The 20,876-nt window shown below is 37.8% G+C and overlaps 1 protein-coding gene across 7 annotated transcripts in view; it reads right to left on the reverse strand.

The window, feature by feature from the left end:
• Positions 1-20,876, reverse strand: part of Psd3 (pleckstrin and Sec7 domain containing 3) — a 534,828-nt gene that overhangs the window by 48,304 nt on the left and 465,648 nt on the right. For all 7 annotated transcript variants that reach the window (XM_031339991.1, XM_031339986.1, XM_031339985.1 and 4 more), the window contains one exon: positions 13,280-13,473. In XM_031339991.1, the coding sequence (XP_031195851.1) occupies positions 13,280-13,473 (194 nt within the window). The remainder of the gene's footprint in view (positions 1-13,279; positions 13,474-20,876) is intronic.

Here is a 20,876-nt window from a genome sequence, read left to right on the forward strand (position 1 = left end):
AGGAGGGGGTGAGGCTGGAGGGGAGGGGAGGAGCTGGAAAGGAGGGGGTGAGGCTGGAGGGGAAAGGACGTAAGGGGATTTAGCTTCTTTCTCTAGCTTCTCTGAAATCTAGGGCCTTCAAATGCATCCCTGTTCACAGCTAAGATCTTAGAAGAGAGGTACATCCTTGTGTCTTCTCTCTCCAACATTCTTAGAGAGTAATAATGCAAACATCAAAAGTATAGTACAAAAATAAAAAAACAAAAAATAGTATAATAAATATGATCACCGTAACAAGAACAGCAGTTAATGTTTACTGTGCATATACTGTATACAGACAATTAAAATATCTTACATGTATGATCTAAAACACTAACTCTACAGGGGAGCAATATTTTTCCAATGTCATTAGATTCATGGAGAAATACATTTAAAATATACTGCAATCTCAATGAAGGCATTCCAAAACAAACCCAGTATTTTCTGAACTCAGAAACCAGAGATGCAGTCCGTAAACGTTCTATACTAATACAACGAGGACACATCTAGATTAGATTTTAAAATGCAGAAGATATTTTTAAATGTTACTTTATTTCCCTAGTGATGGTGTCTTAAATCCCCCAGGTATCTATCTTGCAGAGGGCAGCTCAGGTGTACAAGATCTGCTTTGTGCAACTGTTTTGCAAAGATTTAGATAAGCCACAGATGAGTCAGGAATCAATAAGGGAAGTTAAGGGTAATCAATGCATACTTATCCCTAACCAAGTATCTTCAAGCACGAGACCTATCACAATAGTAAATCTTTATCAACAAAGAACAATTCTGAATCTTTCAGATTAGTGTTTGAAGCAATTAGATCCAAGGTGATCATAACAGAAGTTGCCAGGGGGAGATGAGTCGCAGGGGGAGATGAGTCGCACAGTATTAAGCAAATGATAGTATTATTTATTCCCAGGTTTATAACAGGGTTGTAAAAACACAATACTGCTATTGTAATGTTATATTTCTAAATTGATTTTCCTTGAAACTTAAGGCAATTTATATATTAAAGAACCATCTGATTCTTCTATTCTTTCTTTGTAAGGTAAGCAGAGTCTTGCCTGCTCAGTTACTTGTATTTTATAAAAGGAAAAACTGGAGCAGCCTAGCCTATACCCACTGATTTCCTAGAAAAAGATTTCCTTCTTTTATATGATAGGAGTAAGCTTACATTATTGACAGAGAGCAGAACGTGAAAGGAGAGAACTAGAATATTCTAGCGCAAAGCCCCTGATAACTTCACAAAGCCTTCTGAACTACGGTAAGGCACTAGAGGTGTATTAGCACCCTACTGCCTACCAGTTCTCTTACTATAAATACTATTCACTTAATATTTCTGGTCATAAACCTGTAATATGATAATATTACAAGTTTCATATTTACAATGTTCAGTTGTTCCAAGCATTCTACCCTTATTTTTGTATATACTTTATTTGCAGATCATAAAGAAATAAATCTCAAACTGATCAGAAAATTTCCTGCTAGTGAGCTCTCGTAGAGAGAGTATCTTGTGTGTTATATGGAGGCATAACCTGTCAATTAAAAAAAAAAAAACAACCCAAAACCTATGGTCTATAGGGAAGGGTAGATTAGAGGTGGAACATCTGGGAAGCAGAAAGAATTCTGGGATAGAGTCAGGCAGGAGATTCACTGGGACGATGTGACAAGACAGACACATGGTAACCAGCCATATGGAAGAATGCGCATTAAAACAAATGGGTTACCTTAAGTCATGATTCTAGTCAGAGAAGAACCTAGCTATATGGCCAAGGTATTTGCAAATGCATTTTGAGTCTGAGCTTTATTTCTGGGAGCATGGGGCTGGGAGGAAGCACTGGGCTTAACTTCAACACATGCTCCTAGAGGAGAAGCTAGATTCTACATGCAAAAATACCAAAGTGCCAGGCAAGATATACCTACTGGCTTAATAGGGCATAACTATTATAGGATAACCTACTGATTTGATTTGAAGTCTGATCAGGAAACTGCAAACCCATGCCTTAGGGTGCAATAGGCCTAATGTAGAACATACTCTTTTTATTTTATGAAATGGTTATGTCAGCCAACTTCCTTCTGATTTTTTTTTGTTTCTACTCATAGACGTGGGTTGCTCTCAACTTTGGGCAGAGGGAGTTTCAATCTGCAGTCAGTGAAAAGAAACATCACTAGTCATTGCTGAAAACAATGATGTCAAGTGATCAGCCTTGAGCCAAATACCTTTATCAATACCCCAGGTACTTTCCCTTCAAACCCTTTCCAGCCCACTCTCAGGGGGCATCTTCAATGTGGAGGCAGAAAGAATGTAAGAATAGGAGAATGGGAGGACTTCTGTGAAATCCTGTCATCTGTGAGATGGATATTGCACTCAAACTCTTATGAGCTCGAGATACTAGCTCTGGTTGCTAGCACAAGATCAATTCAGCTAGCATGGATGAGGGAGGAGCTCTTGGGCTCTATCCATAATTAAGGAACTATTGGTAGTTATATCTATCTGCTGGGAGAGGGAGAATAATTTCTTTTTTGGGAGTGTGGCCACTTTGGAAAGAGGACACTTAGCACTTTTAGTTTACCTGGGAGAGGGCATGAAGTGTGATGTATTTATGAACATTCATTTTGCCCATTTAGTCCTAAGTCCTGCTGACATTGAGGTATCAATGGACTAGATATGACTATCTGAACTTTGTATACAAGCATTAATAAGAAAAAGAACATTCAACCCAAGCTCATATATGCACCATTCAAACTGAACTCATATATGCACCATTCAAGCTGAACTTAAATATACATCATTCAGACCGAACTCATATATGCATCATTCAAACCAAACTCATATAGACATCATTTAAACCAAACTCATATATGCACCATTCAAACCGAACTCAAACTCATATATCCTTATGCTTTCACTTAGGAATTGCTTCCATGGGTGGCCACTGCTACAAGTCCAAGATGAATGTAAATAGCTGGCTTTGTAAAAGAGTATAGAAGGTAACTAGATATGCACATTAGCTAGGGGTTACAAAGAAACAGGGTGGAAAGTATAAGAATAATGACATATCCTTTCATTTGTTCATTCAGGAAAACTGATACGCTACTCATGGAAACATGTGGTTTTGAATTTAGTTAAAGCAAACCTCATACTATCTCCTGCAAGAATGTTTCTTTGCAAGATAGCATTATGACCTGACCTTTCAACTTCAGTTAGGTCAAGTGCTGCTTCATCCAGGAGTTTTCTATCCACTTCTGTAGCACAGTACATATATCCTTCATTCTCCAAATATTAACATTCATCCTCTCCTCACTCTTTCTTCCTTTATCACATGTTGTGGAAGTCAACCTCTGGCCTGGGGCATGTGAGACAAATGCTCTATCACTGAATTACATCTCTGTCCTAGAATTCATTTTCCTTGGATTACTTAACACTTGCATACATTTATCACAAATATAACACAGGACTCTCCTCAAATTAGCATGGGCCCTCCAAAAGTACTCTGGTTTGTTGGTATCTACAGGGCAAATACACCTTCTATTACCAATTGAAAAGTTAAAAATGTCCTAAATAGGCAGATATACAACATATGATCCAGCAGATACTAGTATTATGGTGAAGACTATGTATAGTACTTCTGCTACCATTTGGGTAGGCATGTTAGAAGGTAGGATGCAAAAAGAGAAGAGAGCAGTGGGGCATGGTAGTTTATGGCCATAATCTCAGCATGTACTCAGGAAGGTGAGCTTGAAACCAGCATGAATGGAGCAACAAGAGTTCAGGTTAGCATAAACTGCAGTGTAAGACCCAGTTTCAGAACATCTAAAATAAAAACAAAAGCAAACAAGCAAACAAAGAAATAGAGAAAGGTCATTTATGGAAAAAATATAAAGTGTTTTATTAAGATGCTGTTGGATATGGGATAAAATATCAGAAAATAACCAGGCTTATAGGAACTAATACAGATTGACAAATTATGAGGATATTTCAGGGTTAGTTAAGGAACGTTCATCAGGGACAACTGACTTTAAAATTCTAGCAAGGAGGTATCTTACAAAGTAGATATAGTTGAAGGAAGATGCTGGAAATCTTTTTCTGGTAGACTTTAAAAAGTGGAGTGTAGCAAAATCTTACTGAAGCCCAGTAACTTCACTAAAGTGAACATTAAGCTAAGAGCACACTTACTAATGAGTTTTCATCATGCCTTATGCATACCCTAGCACAAAGAGATTACATGCTAAGTAAAATGTTGCTTATGCCTTATAGTCTATCTCTAAACTTGAAGGTTACAGATAATCAGAGGAGGAGGATTATTGGTAACAATCAAATCCTTTTAAATCCAGAAGCACCCTGTGACCTCCTATAAATGATGCAACCACAACCACTGCTGAGCAGGCATCTCTACAAATAGCAGTGCAAGTCAGTCATTGCAATTGTAAAACAGCCCAGAGCTCACTGGCACCTTTAAAATGCCTCTAGGCAAAAGCTGCTTCGGGTCAATAAAAATAGTTCACAATGGCAAGGATGAACAGCCCCCAGACAAGACTTGTTCTTTAAAGAAAGTGACACAGCAGGGCTGGTTCTGGTTCTCTCAAACTCAAGAGCTCTACAAGAGACCTCAGCAACTTCTGAAACGTAACTCAAACACATGGTCAAGCGAGGCCATCCCATGCTTCATGCTTAGCTGTTCCTAACTCAGACCAAATGGCTTGCATTTATCAGACTTCCTGGACTGTCAAGTGCTTCCCACCTTCCCAGAAAAGGGTGACCAGTGCTGATCCTGTCTGCAAGCCACTAAGTGATGCTTTTTGTACTTACCACTGTTTTTTAGCTCATACAAGGAGGGAACCAAGCTGTTATTTTGGCCACAGAATATCATGGTCTTGCTAAAAGGGTTCTGGCCAATAATGATGCATTAAGTAAAATGCATCAACCAACCAATCATCTCACACTCTTCATCTGTTTACTGTGAAGAGCACAGCCAGCTCTCTGTATGCTGGGTTCCCTACCTGTGCTTCAACCAACCACAGATACCGATGATCTCCCCTTACCCACAAAAGTTCCAAAAAGCAAAATCTGAATTTGTTGTGTGCCAAGCAGCATGCTGAGTTACCAAGAATGAACCCTGACGTAGTCTCCTGCTATCTCTCAGCTCCTCAGACTCTGGTTTCCCCTTTTTGAATATTCTTTTCCTGAAAACTCCTTTATACACTTGTAATTAAGGGGGCATCTAGTTAGGGTTGCATTTGAACTGAACATGTAGAATTTTTTATTTTTTTAAATTCCTAAACAATACAGTACAACATCAATTTCCATATATATTCCATGCTTGTATCAGGTATTACCAGGAATGTAGTGATAAGTTAAGTCCATGTGGGATGCTCACAGGTTATTTGCAAATATCCCATCAGTACACAGCAGTTTTAGAACCAGAGCTCTGCCTGTAAGGAGGGATGACTGCAATAGTCTTAAATCAGAGAGAAAATATGTATATCATACTTTAACCATTACCACTTTTGATAGTCATGTGGTAATAAGTACCATACTTTCCTGTATCTGTCATTTCTCTAAATATTTTTACATATTTAATTAATTACATTTGGCTATGACTTTAAAATATTGTCTTGTATTAATGTATACTTAACTAATAAATGTTCCAGGATATATACATATTTTGTCTAAAATCAGTGGCAAAAATAAAAATGTGAAACACATACACCCCACCCTCCCATACATAGTAACAATCACAAATATAAAATATAACCTTCTAAAATTTTTATGATTATGTTTACACTAATAATAAACTTCTTGCTTTTAAATAGTATACTGATATATTATGTTACTCAACGCAATACACATTTCCAAAGGATAATATAGTACGGCTATGCCATATTTTACTTAATGCATCATTATTGGCCAGAACCCTTTTACCAAGACCATGATATTCTGTGGCCAAAATAACAGCTTGGTTCCTTCCTTGTATGAGCTAAAAAACAGCGGTAAGTACAAAAAGCCTCACTCATTATTTCCAGTTTAAGGGTTCTGTGCTGTATCCATTCTCTGCTGGAATATTCGTACCCATAATCTCTATTACAAAAGATTTCATCGCCCTCCGTTTGGAAGTTAGTGCTTTGCTCAGTTCAATGAAACCTACTCAGATCTATTTGACTCTTCCTACTTTCCCTTCTAAGGGTAAAGTATTATTGGCACAAAACTGGTGCTCAGAAAATGTTAAAAATATATCAATGGCCTATCTCATTTCGAAGGTCAAATTCTTAATTTGGTGCTGTGTTGAGTCCTAAATTTTGCACATAAAATTTAGTACTACCATGATTAATTTTTAGGGAACTTGTTCAACCCCTTATATATCTGTAGCTTGGCTTCGGTATTCTCAGTTACCCAGCAGAAAACATTTAGCAGAAAATTCTAGAAGTTAGTAATTCATAAGTTTTCAACTGCATGCTGCTCTGAGTGGTATAATGCAGGTCATCAAGATGGAGCCAGCCCAAGGTCCTTTACCATCATTCACTTGTCCAGCAGAGCCATACTGTTTACAAAGTTAGATCCATAGTAACATCTCCAATCCATTTTCACAGTTTATAGCTTAAGTTTGTGTTCAAGTAAGCCTCAGAGCACAAGAGGAATGATGTTGCCATCCTGAATATACAAAGGAGAAGGTGCAAAGTGCCTCCTCTAAGAGGAACAGAAGGAAAGGAAAAAAGGATCTTATATTATTTGCTGGGATCTATGTTCTTCTACCCATTAAGTTATAAGGAAGAAAAAAGAAATCCATGCTGATTCACTTCAGCACTTCAAAATGCAAAAGTTCTAACGGAACACAAGCACTGCTTACTGGACAGGGAAATGTCATTAGTTTACAGTGTTCATTACTGTCCACAATTTCAGGCAGAGAGTAGGAATCCAGAAATGTATGCTCTGAGGAAACCTGAACTACTCTGATGTTGTTAATGTAGTTATTTGTGGTGTTAGGGAATGGGTCCTGGGTTTCATGCAAACCAAGCCTATGAACTCGGTGCGTTCCCCACACAATGTTCTTAATTTTAATTTTAATTACTGAAGAATTCAATACTTGCATTAAATTACCATAGCAGAGATACAGAACTTATTTTCTCCTTCTCTTAAATGTTAACTAAACCTAAAGGGTAAACAGTAAAAATAGAAGAACTTCTAAAAATTAGACGCAGCAAAAAAACTGAGTTTCTCTTCCAGCAAGAAATACGTCAGAGACTCTGTACCCAGACTTTTTTGGTGCTGAAAGATTGGCAGTTTATGTTCCACTGTTCCCTGTCAGAAGCACTGCTTCTGAGGAGAATGGTGGGCGGCATCTTCTCACTAACTTCACTGCCTAACAGGGTAGATTTGAATTAAAGACGCAGCCATCAAATGGAGATTAACCTAAAACATACTTTTTTGGTTTGAATATAGGACTATGAGAGGGCATTCTTATTGTAAATAAAGAACATTCCACCAAAGCCAGCGGTCATGGGACAAAGGACCATGCGTAAATGGCTTCTTTCACTGGACAGCTCTTGGCCCTCGTGTGGATGGCTGACACTTCTTACCTACCTAGTTTCCACAGAAACTAGTGGAAAGGGGAGGAGAGACCTCGGCCTTATTTTAAAATAATTGATTTTTTTTTTTTTTTGGTCTTTTCTTAAATGAGTTTCTATTACAAGAGACAACCGTCTTATGGAGAAAAGAATTCACTTTTATTATCTCTTAATTATAGTGTCGCTGTTCCCAATGTTATACAATAGCAAAGAATTCTGCCTGCATTGCCATTATAACCTTGTTTTCAGTATGTGTGTGACTCAGGATAACATTGACTCTCACATTTGACACGTAGGATTGAATTTTCAGAACTTCTGATGACAGACAATTAATTGTAGGAATCCCTCTAGAGTGAGTGGAGGTTCAGAGCTGTCTGTACGTGTTAGCCAGTCACCTGCACGCCCAAGGACGAAGACTGAAATTATAACCCATCCTGAGTTCTCGCTGCCTTAAAGAAGTGGCCGTGTTAGAACATTTCAAATAAGACATCCCAGGTTAGTACTATCAGTTCAGAAACAACAACAAAAATCCAATCATTAAAATCTTGAAAAACACTGAACTGATGAATTTCTATGATTTGGTCCTCTAGTCTCTTTCCCCCAAAGAATCTGCTGGCTATTGGTGGTGACAGATGAGGACTTAGTCAACAGGCACACTTCACCTTGCGTATTTTAATCTGCACTTCTAGTGTCCTCCATAGTTTACAGGAACATCCTGACAACTGTTTTTTGTGAAATGTATTTTTCCTTAGCTGGGCATGCATGGTGGCATATACCTTTAACTCCCGAACTTAGAGGGAGGTAGATCTTAGTATCGGACCAACATGATGTACATGCTAACCTCCATGCCAACTAGAACTAAAAAGGGGGATCTTGTTTTAACTGTTCCCAGCCTTGAATCTCAAGCTTGTTTTTTTTTTTTTTTTAAACATTCTCATATAGCCAAGGCTGGCCTTGAGCTCACTATGTTACTAAGGACATCCTTGAACTTCTTATCCCAATGCACCACAACATGTGGATTGCGTGGTGTTGAGAGCAGAAACAAGTGATTGGCTAGCCTCTACCAACTGAAATCTCTCCACAGCAATGCCTTTACTAATGGGTTAGTAACAAATGAAGACTGTACTTCGAGAGTACAATTCGACATTTAATATTTATATACACTGTGGATTACCACAATCAATCTAATTAGCATGACTTTTACTTCACACGCTTATTACCTTTCCTATTCATTCTTCGATTTATATACAACTGAAGACACTTTTATTTTCTGTGTAGGCAGTATTTTTCATCTTCCTCTTTAGAAGATCTTTTTCTGCTTCCTTAACTCCATACTTTGATTTCATGACTCCTTTTATTGGAGACTATACTAGTGGAATCTGAACAATACCTAGATTTTACCGTGTGTGATACTGTTGCCATTCTGACAGGGTCTGTACCCCTCTTCGCCTGCCTGTGAAACATTGTCTTTGTTGGGTTAATTCCTTTGAGAAGACTCTCCTTGACTGGAGAGAGGGCTAGCCCCTTCAGGAGACCCTGGACTGTGCAGAGTGGAGAAAAGCCAAACACTACGAATGGCTTTCATTGCTCTCTGTTTCCTGTAACTGCAATATGAAAGCTACTTCAAGCTCCATTAGATTCCCTGTCATGACTGTTTTAAATTGTAATACAGAATAAATAAAATCCCTTACATAAATAATCTGAGTTTTTTCCTTGTGAAATTGGTTTACTATAACTTTAGCCCTTTGAAAAACACAGGATTATCTTTTTTCCTAATTAATGTAAGATTTGTTAAAATGTATGTTATAGGCCTGAATCACTGATAAGGATACATGTATCTTCTTTTAATCTATGCTTTAATTTTTAAAATTTGATAAGAAAATTATAAAATAAAGAATTTTTTGTTTGCACTTCTGTAGAATATTAAGTGCTTAGCAGGCAAGATACCTGGTTTCAGTCCCAAGAATGGAGAAATTTACACACACACACACACACACACACACACCCCAGTGGTTTTTTTTCCTACTATTTGTGATTTTCCATCTTAAGACATTGTCTATCCAAGGGTTATAAAGTGCTGTTGCATTCTTTCTCCTGAAGACCTTAAAGCTATGTATCCTGAACTCTTTCCTTTACTTACAAGAAATTGATTTTTATGTTAGAACTGAGGTAGAGATGCATTGTGCACACACAGACACGTACACACTGACACACATAACATAGGACACACACATATATACATGTGTGTATATGTGTACACACACACACACACACACACACACACACACTAGCACCATTTACAGAGGCATTTTGCTGTCTTTTACTGTATAAATTTCTTCTTACAGCACATAGCCTTTCATAAGTGCTGGAGACCTCTTTATTCGTTTTCTCTTTTCCACTCTATCGGGCTGTTTATGCCTAATTACCTAGGAAAATGTCAGCCTATCCCGATCACACTCCCTCCTCTCATCTTTTAATATTTTATGATGTGCTTCAGTTAAGGTGTATTGGTTATAAGTTTTGACTCACTAATTACAAATTGTGATTATTCTCTAAGCAGTAAAACCATATGTAAGTGTTTCAAAGGATACAGGTTGTGTCTAACATACCTTTACATATTATATTAACTATAATATATAACCTATAATAGCATTAGGTTCTAGAGGAGTACTTAACTTACATGGGTTTTAAAATAAAAATATTTAAGCACTTAATTTGTCTACAATTTTACAAAAAAGATACAAATATGAGTCTGTTTTTCTTGTATATTATTATCAACTGACGGCATTATGGTCACGAATTACTCTGGCAACATAAAAGTAGCTATTGTTGTGAGGAGACATAAAAGTAGCTATTGTTGTGAAGAGTCCTAGAGTAAGGTTTTGATTATCTGTAGAAGCCACTGTCAACAGAAACTGATGGACTAAATTAATGCCATTCAATATTTAAAACGTATTGTGTTAGGCATGTGAAGAGTCCACTGCTCCTTCTTCAACCCAGGGTCACTTAAACACACACCACCTAAGTGGCAGGATGTCCCCACCAAAACAAGTACAGGACTCCACTGTTGTCCCGGCACATTTTCTCATACAAATTGCTTTTAATGACAAACTACAGTTAGCTAGAATCAGATCTTTTTGCCTGATATGCTATCACTTTGTATTGGATAAAGCCTGCCCTAAGATTTCATTTATCTGTAAGTGGATGAGAACATTTGCTTCATATGTCAAAGTTAAAGGAGTTCATACATGAAGTTCTGGGGAGAAAGTTTAGACATTCAGCAATTATTACTGTTAAATTATGACTGACTTCAACTATGTGAAATATTTCGAATATGTATTCACTTTCTTGGTTTCCACAAGTAACAACACATTGATAAAACAAGTTTGCATCATCTTTTCCATTCTGTCTGATAAAATATCAAACACACATCTTGTTTTCCAAGTTGACTTTTCAAAGCTTTCCCTTAATGACAGATTTAACGGTTCTGGTAAACATGAACCTTCCATGGGATACAAGCATGTGGCCAGAATCATTAGCTGTCTCCTGGACACATAATTTCTGAACATAGTTTTAGAAGGCCAAATGAAATAAAGTTTCATTTATTGCAAGGTTTAAAATATGCTCATGTGAAAAAATTATGTATATAATCTGAAAAGCTTGAGCCCATAAAACAATTAAAAAAGTAAAATATATCAGATTTTGAATGACCAGGTGGTCTTTTCAAGGCAAGTTAATGTTTTGAGGAAAATAGTCTCTCAGTAGTCCTTCAGCTTAACTCTTTCCTTATTAAAGTCATAACAATGTTGTCTTAAAAGAGGTATGTGATGCTGGCATACATACACACTCATAAATGTAACATAACTCATTATTTAGTCTGGTGTGTCTGGCCATGAACTTACTATGCAGCTGGGAAGGCCTTTAAGCTCCTGGTCCTCTTGCCTCTGTTACCCAAATGCTGGGATTCTAGTATGTGCTAATACTTCAGCTTTTAAAATAGTTTTATGAACAGGCATTTTAAAGTAAACTTCATTTGTTTTTCTCTGCTTTTAAACCTCCATTACCTCTATCACTGGTTATATCAGACTGGTTATATCTCTATTTTATATTTAGCTCATGAGCTGAAGCTATATAAATATCTGGCTGGAGAAAATGGTTACATCTATACCTGAAGATAAATATGGCAAGTTTAGAGAAAGGAGTGTGTCTGTGCCTGAAAATGCAATTTAAACCAGGTCTGCATAACTAATATGCTATTCACATTTGGTGAATGGAAAACGATGGGTGTGCCTGCTAAAATGAAGACACGGGCTGTCTCTAGATGACTGCCAACAACTCCTTTTCTGAGACCTGTATCATACATACTCTTTGAAATCTTTCTACTTAATACTGCAACCGAGTCAATGCTGTGAGTGACAGCATTTCTTCTCCTCAGGTAAACAGAGTCCTGTTCTAGACTATATACTAAAGCACTAGAAAGCTCTTTACTGTCAATATTCATTTATATGCATCTGTTTAAGAGTCATGTACCTAGCTGCATTCTACCAGCACCTGACCATTAAAGATGCAGATTACTCACAGCCAGCCTTCAGAATGAGCCTGGGGATCCCAGTGGAAGAGTTAGGGGAAGGACTGAAGGAGCTGAAGGAGATTGGAACCCCTGTACTGATAGGAATCTTTCTTCCTCAGTAGGTTCTTTTTCATAAGCTAATTTTAATTGGTGTCAGTTGTCCTAAAGGGACCAAACATAATATTGTCAAAAGAAAAATTAAGTCTGTCAGGCTAGTATGTGAAGTTCACAGGAAATGCGGGGAAGGTACTCCTAGATCATTGAGACATCAAGAAATCCATTGAGCAATGTAAGCCAGTATCAAAGCCACTATACCACAGAGAGTTTCCTGACCACAATGTAAATGATCATGGTAATACCATAAGTAAAGTGCCCAGTCACAGACATAAAACTGCCACTCCCTCACTCCACATTTGTGTCTGTAGAAAGGCAGGGGTATCCCAGAGGTCTACTAATTTTGAGCATGCATAAATCTTAGCCTATTCAGATATATAAACTGTTTATTCGCTCCCTCCAAATATTCTAACTATATGAACAAATTTCCTTCCTTCCAAATTTCAAATAGCACTTATCTACGTGAAAATAACACTTTATGATACACTGAGAAATTGGAGGCCATCAAGCGTGACTCCTTCAGCTTCCCAATATAAACTACACCACACTGCCCAGCATTTCAGCTTCACTTTACCAAAGGCCCACCATTCCACAGAGTCTTTGGATTCGCATTTCTTTCCTCATTGTCTCTAGGACCTTATGCCACTGATTAATCTATGCATTACAAATTCAATCAAAATGTAAATCCATGAAGACAAGTTCTGTGCCCATCCTTTCGATGCTACATAGTGTTAATTAATATTATTTGTTAACTCCATGGATACACAAATAAATAAGAGCTGAAAAATGAATGATCTGTAAGTTGTTTCCCATTTCTAGAGTTCTGAAATGACTTTGAAACGACCAGATACGAAAAAGTGAGTCTCTGATTTAAGACTGGATGCATTCTCTAATTTCAAGAATACTTCTTTATATCAACACAAATTTTTCTTTATTATTAGCTTTATTTCAGATGAACTCACTTCAAAATTTGAGCCTAAAGGTGAAATAAATGAAACAGAAAATGGCAATGCTTACTCTTCTTTCCATCCATATCTGCATGGATTTTACGAGCCAAAAATCCACTTTTGTAGACAGCCGCATTTGGGTCATGAGGAATGTCCAAAAATGGGTTGGTTGTACTCCCAATACGACTGATAGTCTTTGGGTGTGTTCCATTAGCCTTCTCATCAGTACCTTCTGAGGGAGGTTTTTTTTTCTCTTCATCATCTCTGTAAGAGAAAAAACACAAAGACTGAAACAAGGACTTACCATAGCTTTGAATAAACAAAGTTATTTAGTGTCACAGAGTCTCCTGTTTTCTAATAGTCTATCACTGTTCATAAGAACCACCATGACTATCAGGAATACTATGAAAAGATCAAATGTAAGAATAACAGGAAAAGAAACACAGGTCAAAGGCATAGAGAATATTTTTAACAATAACAAAAAAATAATCACAAAAGAGAATTTTCCTAATGAAAAGGAGAAGTTGCCCAAAGGTACAAGAAGCATAGAGAATACCAATTAGACTGGACTAGAAAACAAAGTCCCCGGGTATATAACAATCAAAACAGTAAATGTACAGAACTAAGAAAGAGGATTAAATGCTGAAAGGGAAGAGCCCAAGTAACATATGATGGGAGGCCCATGTGAATAACACTTGGCAACCCGACAGAGATTTTCAAATCCAGAAGGGCCTGGACAGATGTTCTTCAGAATCTCAGAGACCTCAGCTGTCAGTCTGGACTATTATATTCAATCAGCAAAATTTTCAGTAAGAAAAGATGGGGAAAACAGACTTTCTATGATAAACCCAAATTTAAGGAATGTCTATTTACATATACAGCTCTCCAGAAGGTATTGGAAGGAAAACTCCCATCTAAAGAGGTTAACCACAATGAAGAAAACACAAGGATTCCATTGTCACAGACCAATAAATCAAAAGAGGGAAAACATGCATGCATGTGCATATATAAACATAAACACACACACACACACACTACTTCCTCAACACCACCAACAAAATAACAACAATTAACAAACACTGTTCATTGATACCTCTAAACATCAAAATTACATTTCCCAAATAAAACATACAGACTAGCTGCATGGATGTGAAAACAGGATCCACCCTTCTACTGAATCCAAAAAGCACACCTTAACATCAAGGATAGACATCACCCCGGGATGAAAGGATAGAAAAAGATATTATTGTGGATGTCAGCAAGTGCTGGCTGACAGGAGCCTGATATAGCTATCTCCTGAGAGGCTCTAACAGTGCCCGACTAATACAGAAGTAGAGGCTCATAACCATCCATTGGACTGAGCACAGGATCCCCATTGAAAGAGCTAGAGAAAGGGCCCAAGGAACTGAAGGGTTTATAGCCCATTAGGAGGAACAACAATATGAACTTACTAGTACCCTTAGAGCTCCCAGGGACTAAACCGCCAACCAAAGAGTACACATGGTGGGATTCATGGCTCCAGCTGCATACGTAGCAGAGGATGGCCTACTTGGTCACCAACGGGAGGAGAGGCCCTTGGTCCTGTGAAGGTTCTATGCCCCAGTGTAGGGGAATGCCAGGGCCAGGAAGCCAGAAGGTGGGTTGGTAAGCAGGGGGAGGCAGGAGTAAACTGTTTTTTTTTTTTTTTCCAGAGGGGAAACCGGGAAAGGAGATATCATTTGAAATGTAAATAAAGAAAATATCTAATAAAAAAATTTTTAAAAAAAGAAAAATAGAAAAAGATATTCCAAGGAAATTGACCTAGGAAGCAAGCTGGTGTAGTCATTTTAATATCTGACAAACAGGCTTCAAACCGAATGAATCAAAAGAGATAGGGAAGGAGACTACACGCTCATCAAAGAAATACTCACCAAGAGGACATTGCAATTCTTAATATCTATGCCCAAGCATAAGGACACACAAGTTTATAAAAGAAACACTACTACTGCTTAAAGCACATACTGAACCACACATACTGAGGGTGGGAGACTTCAATCCCTCACCCTTACCAAAAGAAAGGACAGCTCCACAAAAACTCAAGACAAATGCTGAAGCTAAATGCCAAATGGACTTAACAGAAATTTACAGAACATTCCCCCCCAAATACAAAAAAATAAAATAACTTCTCGGTATTGTGTGGAACTCTCTCTCAAGTTGATCAAATACTTAGACCCAAAGCAAGGCTTAACATACACAAGACAACTGAAATAATATTCTGAATCCTATCTCACCACAGCAGATTAAAGCTGGATATCAATAACAGCAGAAGCAACAGAAAACTTACAGACTCATGGAAACTGAACACATGTCAAGACAGAAATTAAGAACAAAATAAATTTTCTAGAACCGAATGGAAATGAATATACAGCATACTCTAATAATAAAGGCAGTTTGAAGAGAAAAGTTCAAAGCACTAAGTGCACACAAGAAATAGTGCAGAAATCTCATACTAGTCATTTAACAGCATACTTGAAGGCTAAAAGAAGAAATCACATCCCCAAAGCAGAAGACAGCAACAATAAACACAGGGCTGAAATCAAAAAGAGAGAAACAACACAAAAATAAACCCAATGAAGCAAAGAGCTGGTTCTTTGAGAAAGTCAGTAAGTCTGACAAACCCTTATCCAAGTTAACTAAAAGGTATTGAGAAAATATCCTAATTAACAAACTTAGAAATGAAAGGGGGAAGCCTGGCAGTGGTGGCGCATGCCTTTAATCCCAGCACTTGGGAGGCAGAGGCAGGTAGATTTCTGAGTTTGAGGCCAGCCTGGTCTACAGAGTTCTAGGACAGCCAGGGCTATACAGAGAAACCCTGTCTCCAAAAACAAAAAACAAAAAAAACAAAAAACAAAAAAAACAAAAAACAAAAAAAAAAGAAAGAAAGAAAGAAAGAATCAGACAAAATCCAGAGAATCAGAAGGACAAATTTTAAAAACCTGTACTCAATCAATTTGGAAAATATAGAAGAAATTGATAATTTTCTTGACATATATCAATTACCAAGTTAAATTAGGGATCAGATAAGCAATTTAAACAGACCTGTAACCCCTAGTGAAATAGAAGCAGTAATTAAATGTCTCCCAACTAAACCCAAAACAAGACAAAACAAACAAACAAACAACAACGCAGGAACAAACCCTCAGGGCTACATGGTTGTAGTACAGAATTCTATCAGACACTCAACAAAGAATTAATGGCAACACTCTTCAAGTTACAACAGAAGAAACATTTCCCAATTTGTTTTATGAGTCCACAGTTATACTGATACCCAAACCACACAAAGACCTAACATAGATATATAAATTATCAGCAAAATATAGAATCTAAGAACACATACTAAAAAATTATTCACCATGATTGAGTAGGCTATATCCCAGAGATGCAGGAATGGTTCAACATATATATGTAAATCAATAAATGTAAGCCACCATATAAACAAGCAAAGGCAAAACCCCCATGATCAGATCATCTCATTAGATGCAGAAAAGGCCTTTAACATAATTCAACACACCTTCATGGTAAAATCCTGGGGAGATTAGGGACACAAAGGATAATAAAGGATGTTACAGGAGCTACAGAGACAAAAACAACTTAAATGGAGAGAAGTTCAAAGCAATTCAACTAACACAAGGTTTTCCACTTTCTCCTTACCTATTCAGTACAGTACTTAAGTTTTAGAGCAATAAGAAAACTGAAGGAACTCAAGGGGATACAAATTAGAAATCAAGGGGTCAAATTATCTTTATTTGCAGATTATGTGTGCATACACATACACACACACACACACACACAAAACACTAAAAATTCCACAAGGAAACTTCTACAATTGGCAAACTATAGCGCAATACAAAATGAACTCACAAAAATTAGTAGCCCCTTGTATATAAATGACAAACATATTGGAAAAGAAATCAGGGGAATATCACCTTTCAAAATAGCCTCAAATAAGATAAAACACCTTGCGGTAATTCTAACCAAGCAAGTGAAACACTTGTATGATAAAACTTTCAAGTCTCTGAAGAAAGAAATTGAGGAAAACATTAGAAGATGGAAAGATTGTCCATGCTCATAGATCAGTAGGATTAATATAGTCAAAATGGCACACCCTACCAAAAACAACCTACACATTCAATTCAGTCCCCATCAAAATTCCTGCATAGTTCTTTACAGATCCTGGAAGGCAAATTTTCACCTTTATATGAAAATAAAAAAAACTCTGGTTAGATGAAACAATCCTAAATAATAAAAGAACTGCTGGCGGTATGACCATTGCCAACCTCAAACTGAGAGCTGTAGTAATAAAACCAGTATGATATTGGCTAGAAACAAACACGGGCCTCAACCAAACAGAATTAAAGATCTAAACATAAATCCGCATATGTACAGACACCAGAGTTTTGATTAAGTAGACAGAAATACACACTGGGAAAAAGCATCTTCCCTTAAATGGTGATAGCCAAATGGGCTGACTGAATTTCGAAGAAATCCAGTATGTTCATACTTATCAGCTCACACAAAACAACTCTAAATGGATCAAAGACCACAACAACAATTTTATCAGATATCCTGTATCTGACCGAAGAGAAAATAGTGGAACATCTATTGAAACAAGGAAAGATTTTCTGAACAGAACAACATTAGCACAGGCACTAAGGTCAACAGGTAATATAACTGGGACCTCATGAAACTGTAAAGGATTCTATACGGCAAATGACATAATTTTTCATACAAACTAGCAGTCTTCAGAGTTAGCAAAGATTTTTTACTAACAACACAATCAACAGAGGGCTAATATCCAAAATATATAAAGATATATGAAGAATTATAAAAACACTAGGCTCCAAGAATACAAATAATCCAATTTAAAAATGGAGTATATATCTGAACAGGGAATTCTCAAAAGAAGAAAATCAAATGACCGAGAATAACTTTACAAATATTCAATGCCTATCCAACAAGGAAAGGCAAATTAAAACTAATCTAAGATTTCATGTTTCAATTGTTCAATGTCTAAGATTTACAAAACAAGTGACATGCTGGCAAGGATGTGGATTAAGAGAAATAGTTTCCTATTGCTGGTGGGAGTACACACATTTACAGTTAAAAATGAACACGGTGGTTCTTCAGGAAGATGGAAATCGATCTACCTCAAGATCCAACGATACCACTCAAATCACTCATGAGCATATCCTCAAGGATGCTTCACATTACTTCAACTACACTTGCTCAACCATGTTCATCACTGCTCTACTCACAATAGACAGAAACTGAAAACAACCTAAATGTTCCACAACAGAAGAACGGATAAAGAAAATGTGTACATTTATGCAATGGAGTATTATTCGGCTGTTTAAAGAAACTGACACCGTGAAATCTGTAGGTACATGGATAGAACTAATAAAGAGGAGGAAGAGGATAAGAAAGAGAAGGAAGAGGAGGAGAAGATCTGGGATATAAATAGTGGCGTGTATTCACGTATATATTAGATGTTAAGTCCATGATAACTAAGCTACAAACCATAGATCCACAGAAAGTAGGTACAGAGCAAAGGAGTATGGAGGTGGGAGTAGAGATGGCATATAGATAGATCTCCCTAGGAAAGGGAAAGAGAATAAGTAGATAGTTATGGATGTGTGGGTTAAGGACTGGAATTGGAAGACCAATTGGAGAGGTGAAGAAGTGAGGGAGAGGAGGAAGAGAATATGGGGTGAGACAGATAAATTAAGGATCATTGGAGGGGTACTATGGAAACCTAAGTTAGAAGCAGGCTCTTAAAAAAATATATATATATATGTGAAGGTAATCTAAATGAAATCATCAAACAATAAGGGAGACAGAGCCCAACTGGCTATCTCTTGCCATCAAAAGAAGCTTTTAGTATTAGAACTGGCTTATAGCTCAATGACTTGTTCAAAGGGTTCCACAGAAACCCCCAAACAAGTCAGGCTATCCCCAAGACTACAGCTTGCTCCGTACAAACTAAATGCAAGACCCCATTACCGGGAAGAATGAATACACAACTCACTGAACACAGAGTATAGCTGTTGCTGACATAGAGTCTTCGTGCCAGCCTCTGGCACAGAAGGAAACTCTAGAGGCTACCAAAGGAGAACCGTACACACCTCCCTAGCCAGAAACCCTTTTTGGTGCAGTGGTAACAAAGCTTCTGGGAAAAACCAACAATATCTGATGTGGCTGAAGGCACACTCCATGAGACAAAATCCACCGCCAACCTGGTTTGTGTGACAAATGGAACTACATAGCCCAGGAACCAAAGGTAAAATCAAATATGCCTGCTCCTCCCTCCTCCTCCTCCTTTTCCTCCTCTACTACACTCATTGATCAGTGCCTTGCTCAGCCATCATCAAAGCAGCTTTGCCCCTCCAGCAAACAGGAAACAGATGGAGAGACCCACAGCCAGACATGCACAGGGAGAGACCTTAGAACATTAGGGTCTAAAAGGGGTGCCTCCATCAAATCCCTCCTCTCAGGGTTCAGAGAACCCTGTGAGAGGAAGCATAACAAATGTATAAGGCAAATGGGATGGGGACAGTAATAAAATAAGGACCTCTAAATGAACATGATAGGCACTCATTCGAACTCCTAGAGACCGAGACAGCACGCACAGGGCCGCTTGGGTCTGTACCAGCTTGGGTACTAGAGCAGAAAGGAGAAGAGGACACATACCCCCATCCCTAATCCAGAAGCTATCTCAAATTGATAACCACTTGCAAATAAAAATTTAGTGTCATCCAAGGAAGCCGCACTGAGGAAACAAACTTCTCTTCAGGGTAGGCTGCGTGTCAGGGTAGGCCACGTGTCAGGGTAGGCCACGTGTTGTGTCAGGGTAGACCGCGTGTCAGGATAGACTTGTGTCAGGGTAGGCCGCGTGTCAGAGTAGACCGCGTGTCAGGGTAGGCCGCGTGTCAGGGTAGGCCGCGTGTCAGGGTAGGCCGCGTGTCAGGGTAGGCCGCGTGTCAGGGTAGGCCGCGTGTCAGGGTAGGCCGCGTGTCAGGGTAGGCCGCGTGTCAGGCAGTGGATGGCCAACAGAAAATGAACTCAACAAAACCACTGGATGTTCCTGCTTCCTAAGGATGTCTCAGGGCTTTTCTTTTAATAATTAAAAATTTTGATCTTATTTTTAATTTTTATTTTATTTATATATTTTTCTCCTCTCTTTTTACCCTTCAGCTCCTTTGCATAGATATTATTATGGCTTCCAGTTTAATGCTGTTAAGGGATTCCCAGATATGCAAACAAGTGGGCTCCCCATTTCTTTTGCTTTCTCTTAGGATCTTTTCCTTCTGTTTGTTTTGCCCAATTCTAATGTGTTCGTTTTTGTTTTATCGTATTACATTTCAAAATTATTATTCTTAGGATAAACCTGTTCATTTTCTAATTAGACACAGGAATGAGTTGAATTTAGATTGGAGGGGAAGTAGAGAGGAACTTGGGGAGCCAAGGGAGGCCATATTCAGGATATATGAGAAAAAAAATCTACTTTCAATAAAAGAAAAAATTTAAAAAGTAATAAAATAGACTTATTCTGATTTTCATTAAATAAAAGTATTATAATAACAGCCATCAGTTAGTGACAGTCTCCTATGTTTCAAGTATTGATGATCACA

This window comes from Mastomys coucha, unplaced genomic scaffold, assembly GCF_008632895.1.
Source record: "Mastomys coucha isolate ucsf_1 unplaced genomic scaffold, UCSF_Mcou_1 pScaffold22, whole genome shotgun sequence".
NCBI classification, from domain to species: domain Eukaryota; kingdom Metazoa; phylum Chordata; class Mammalia; order Rodentia; family Muridae; genus Mastomys; species Mastomys coucha.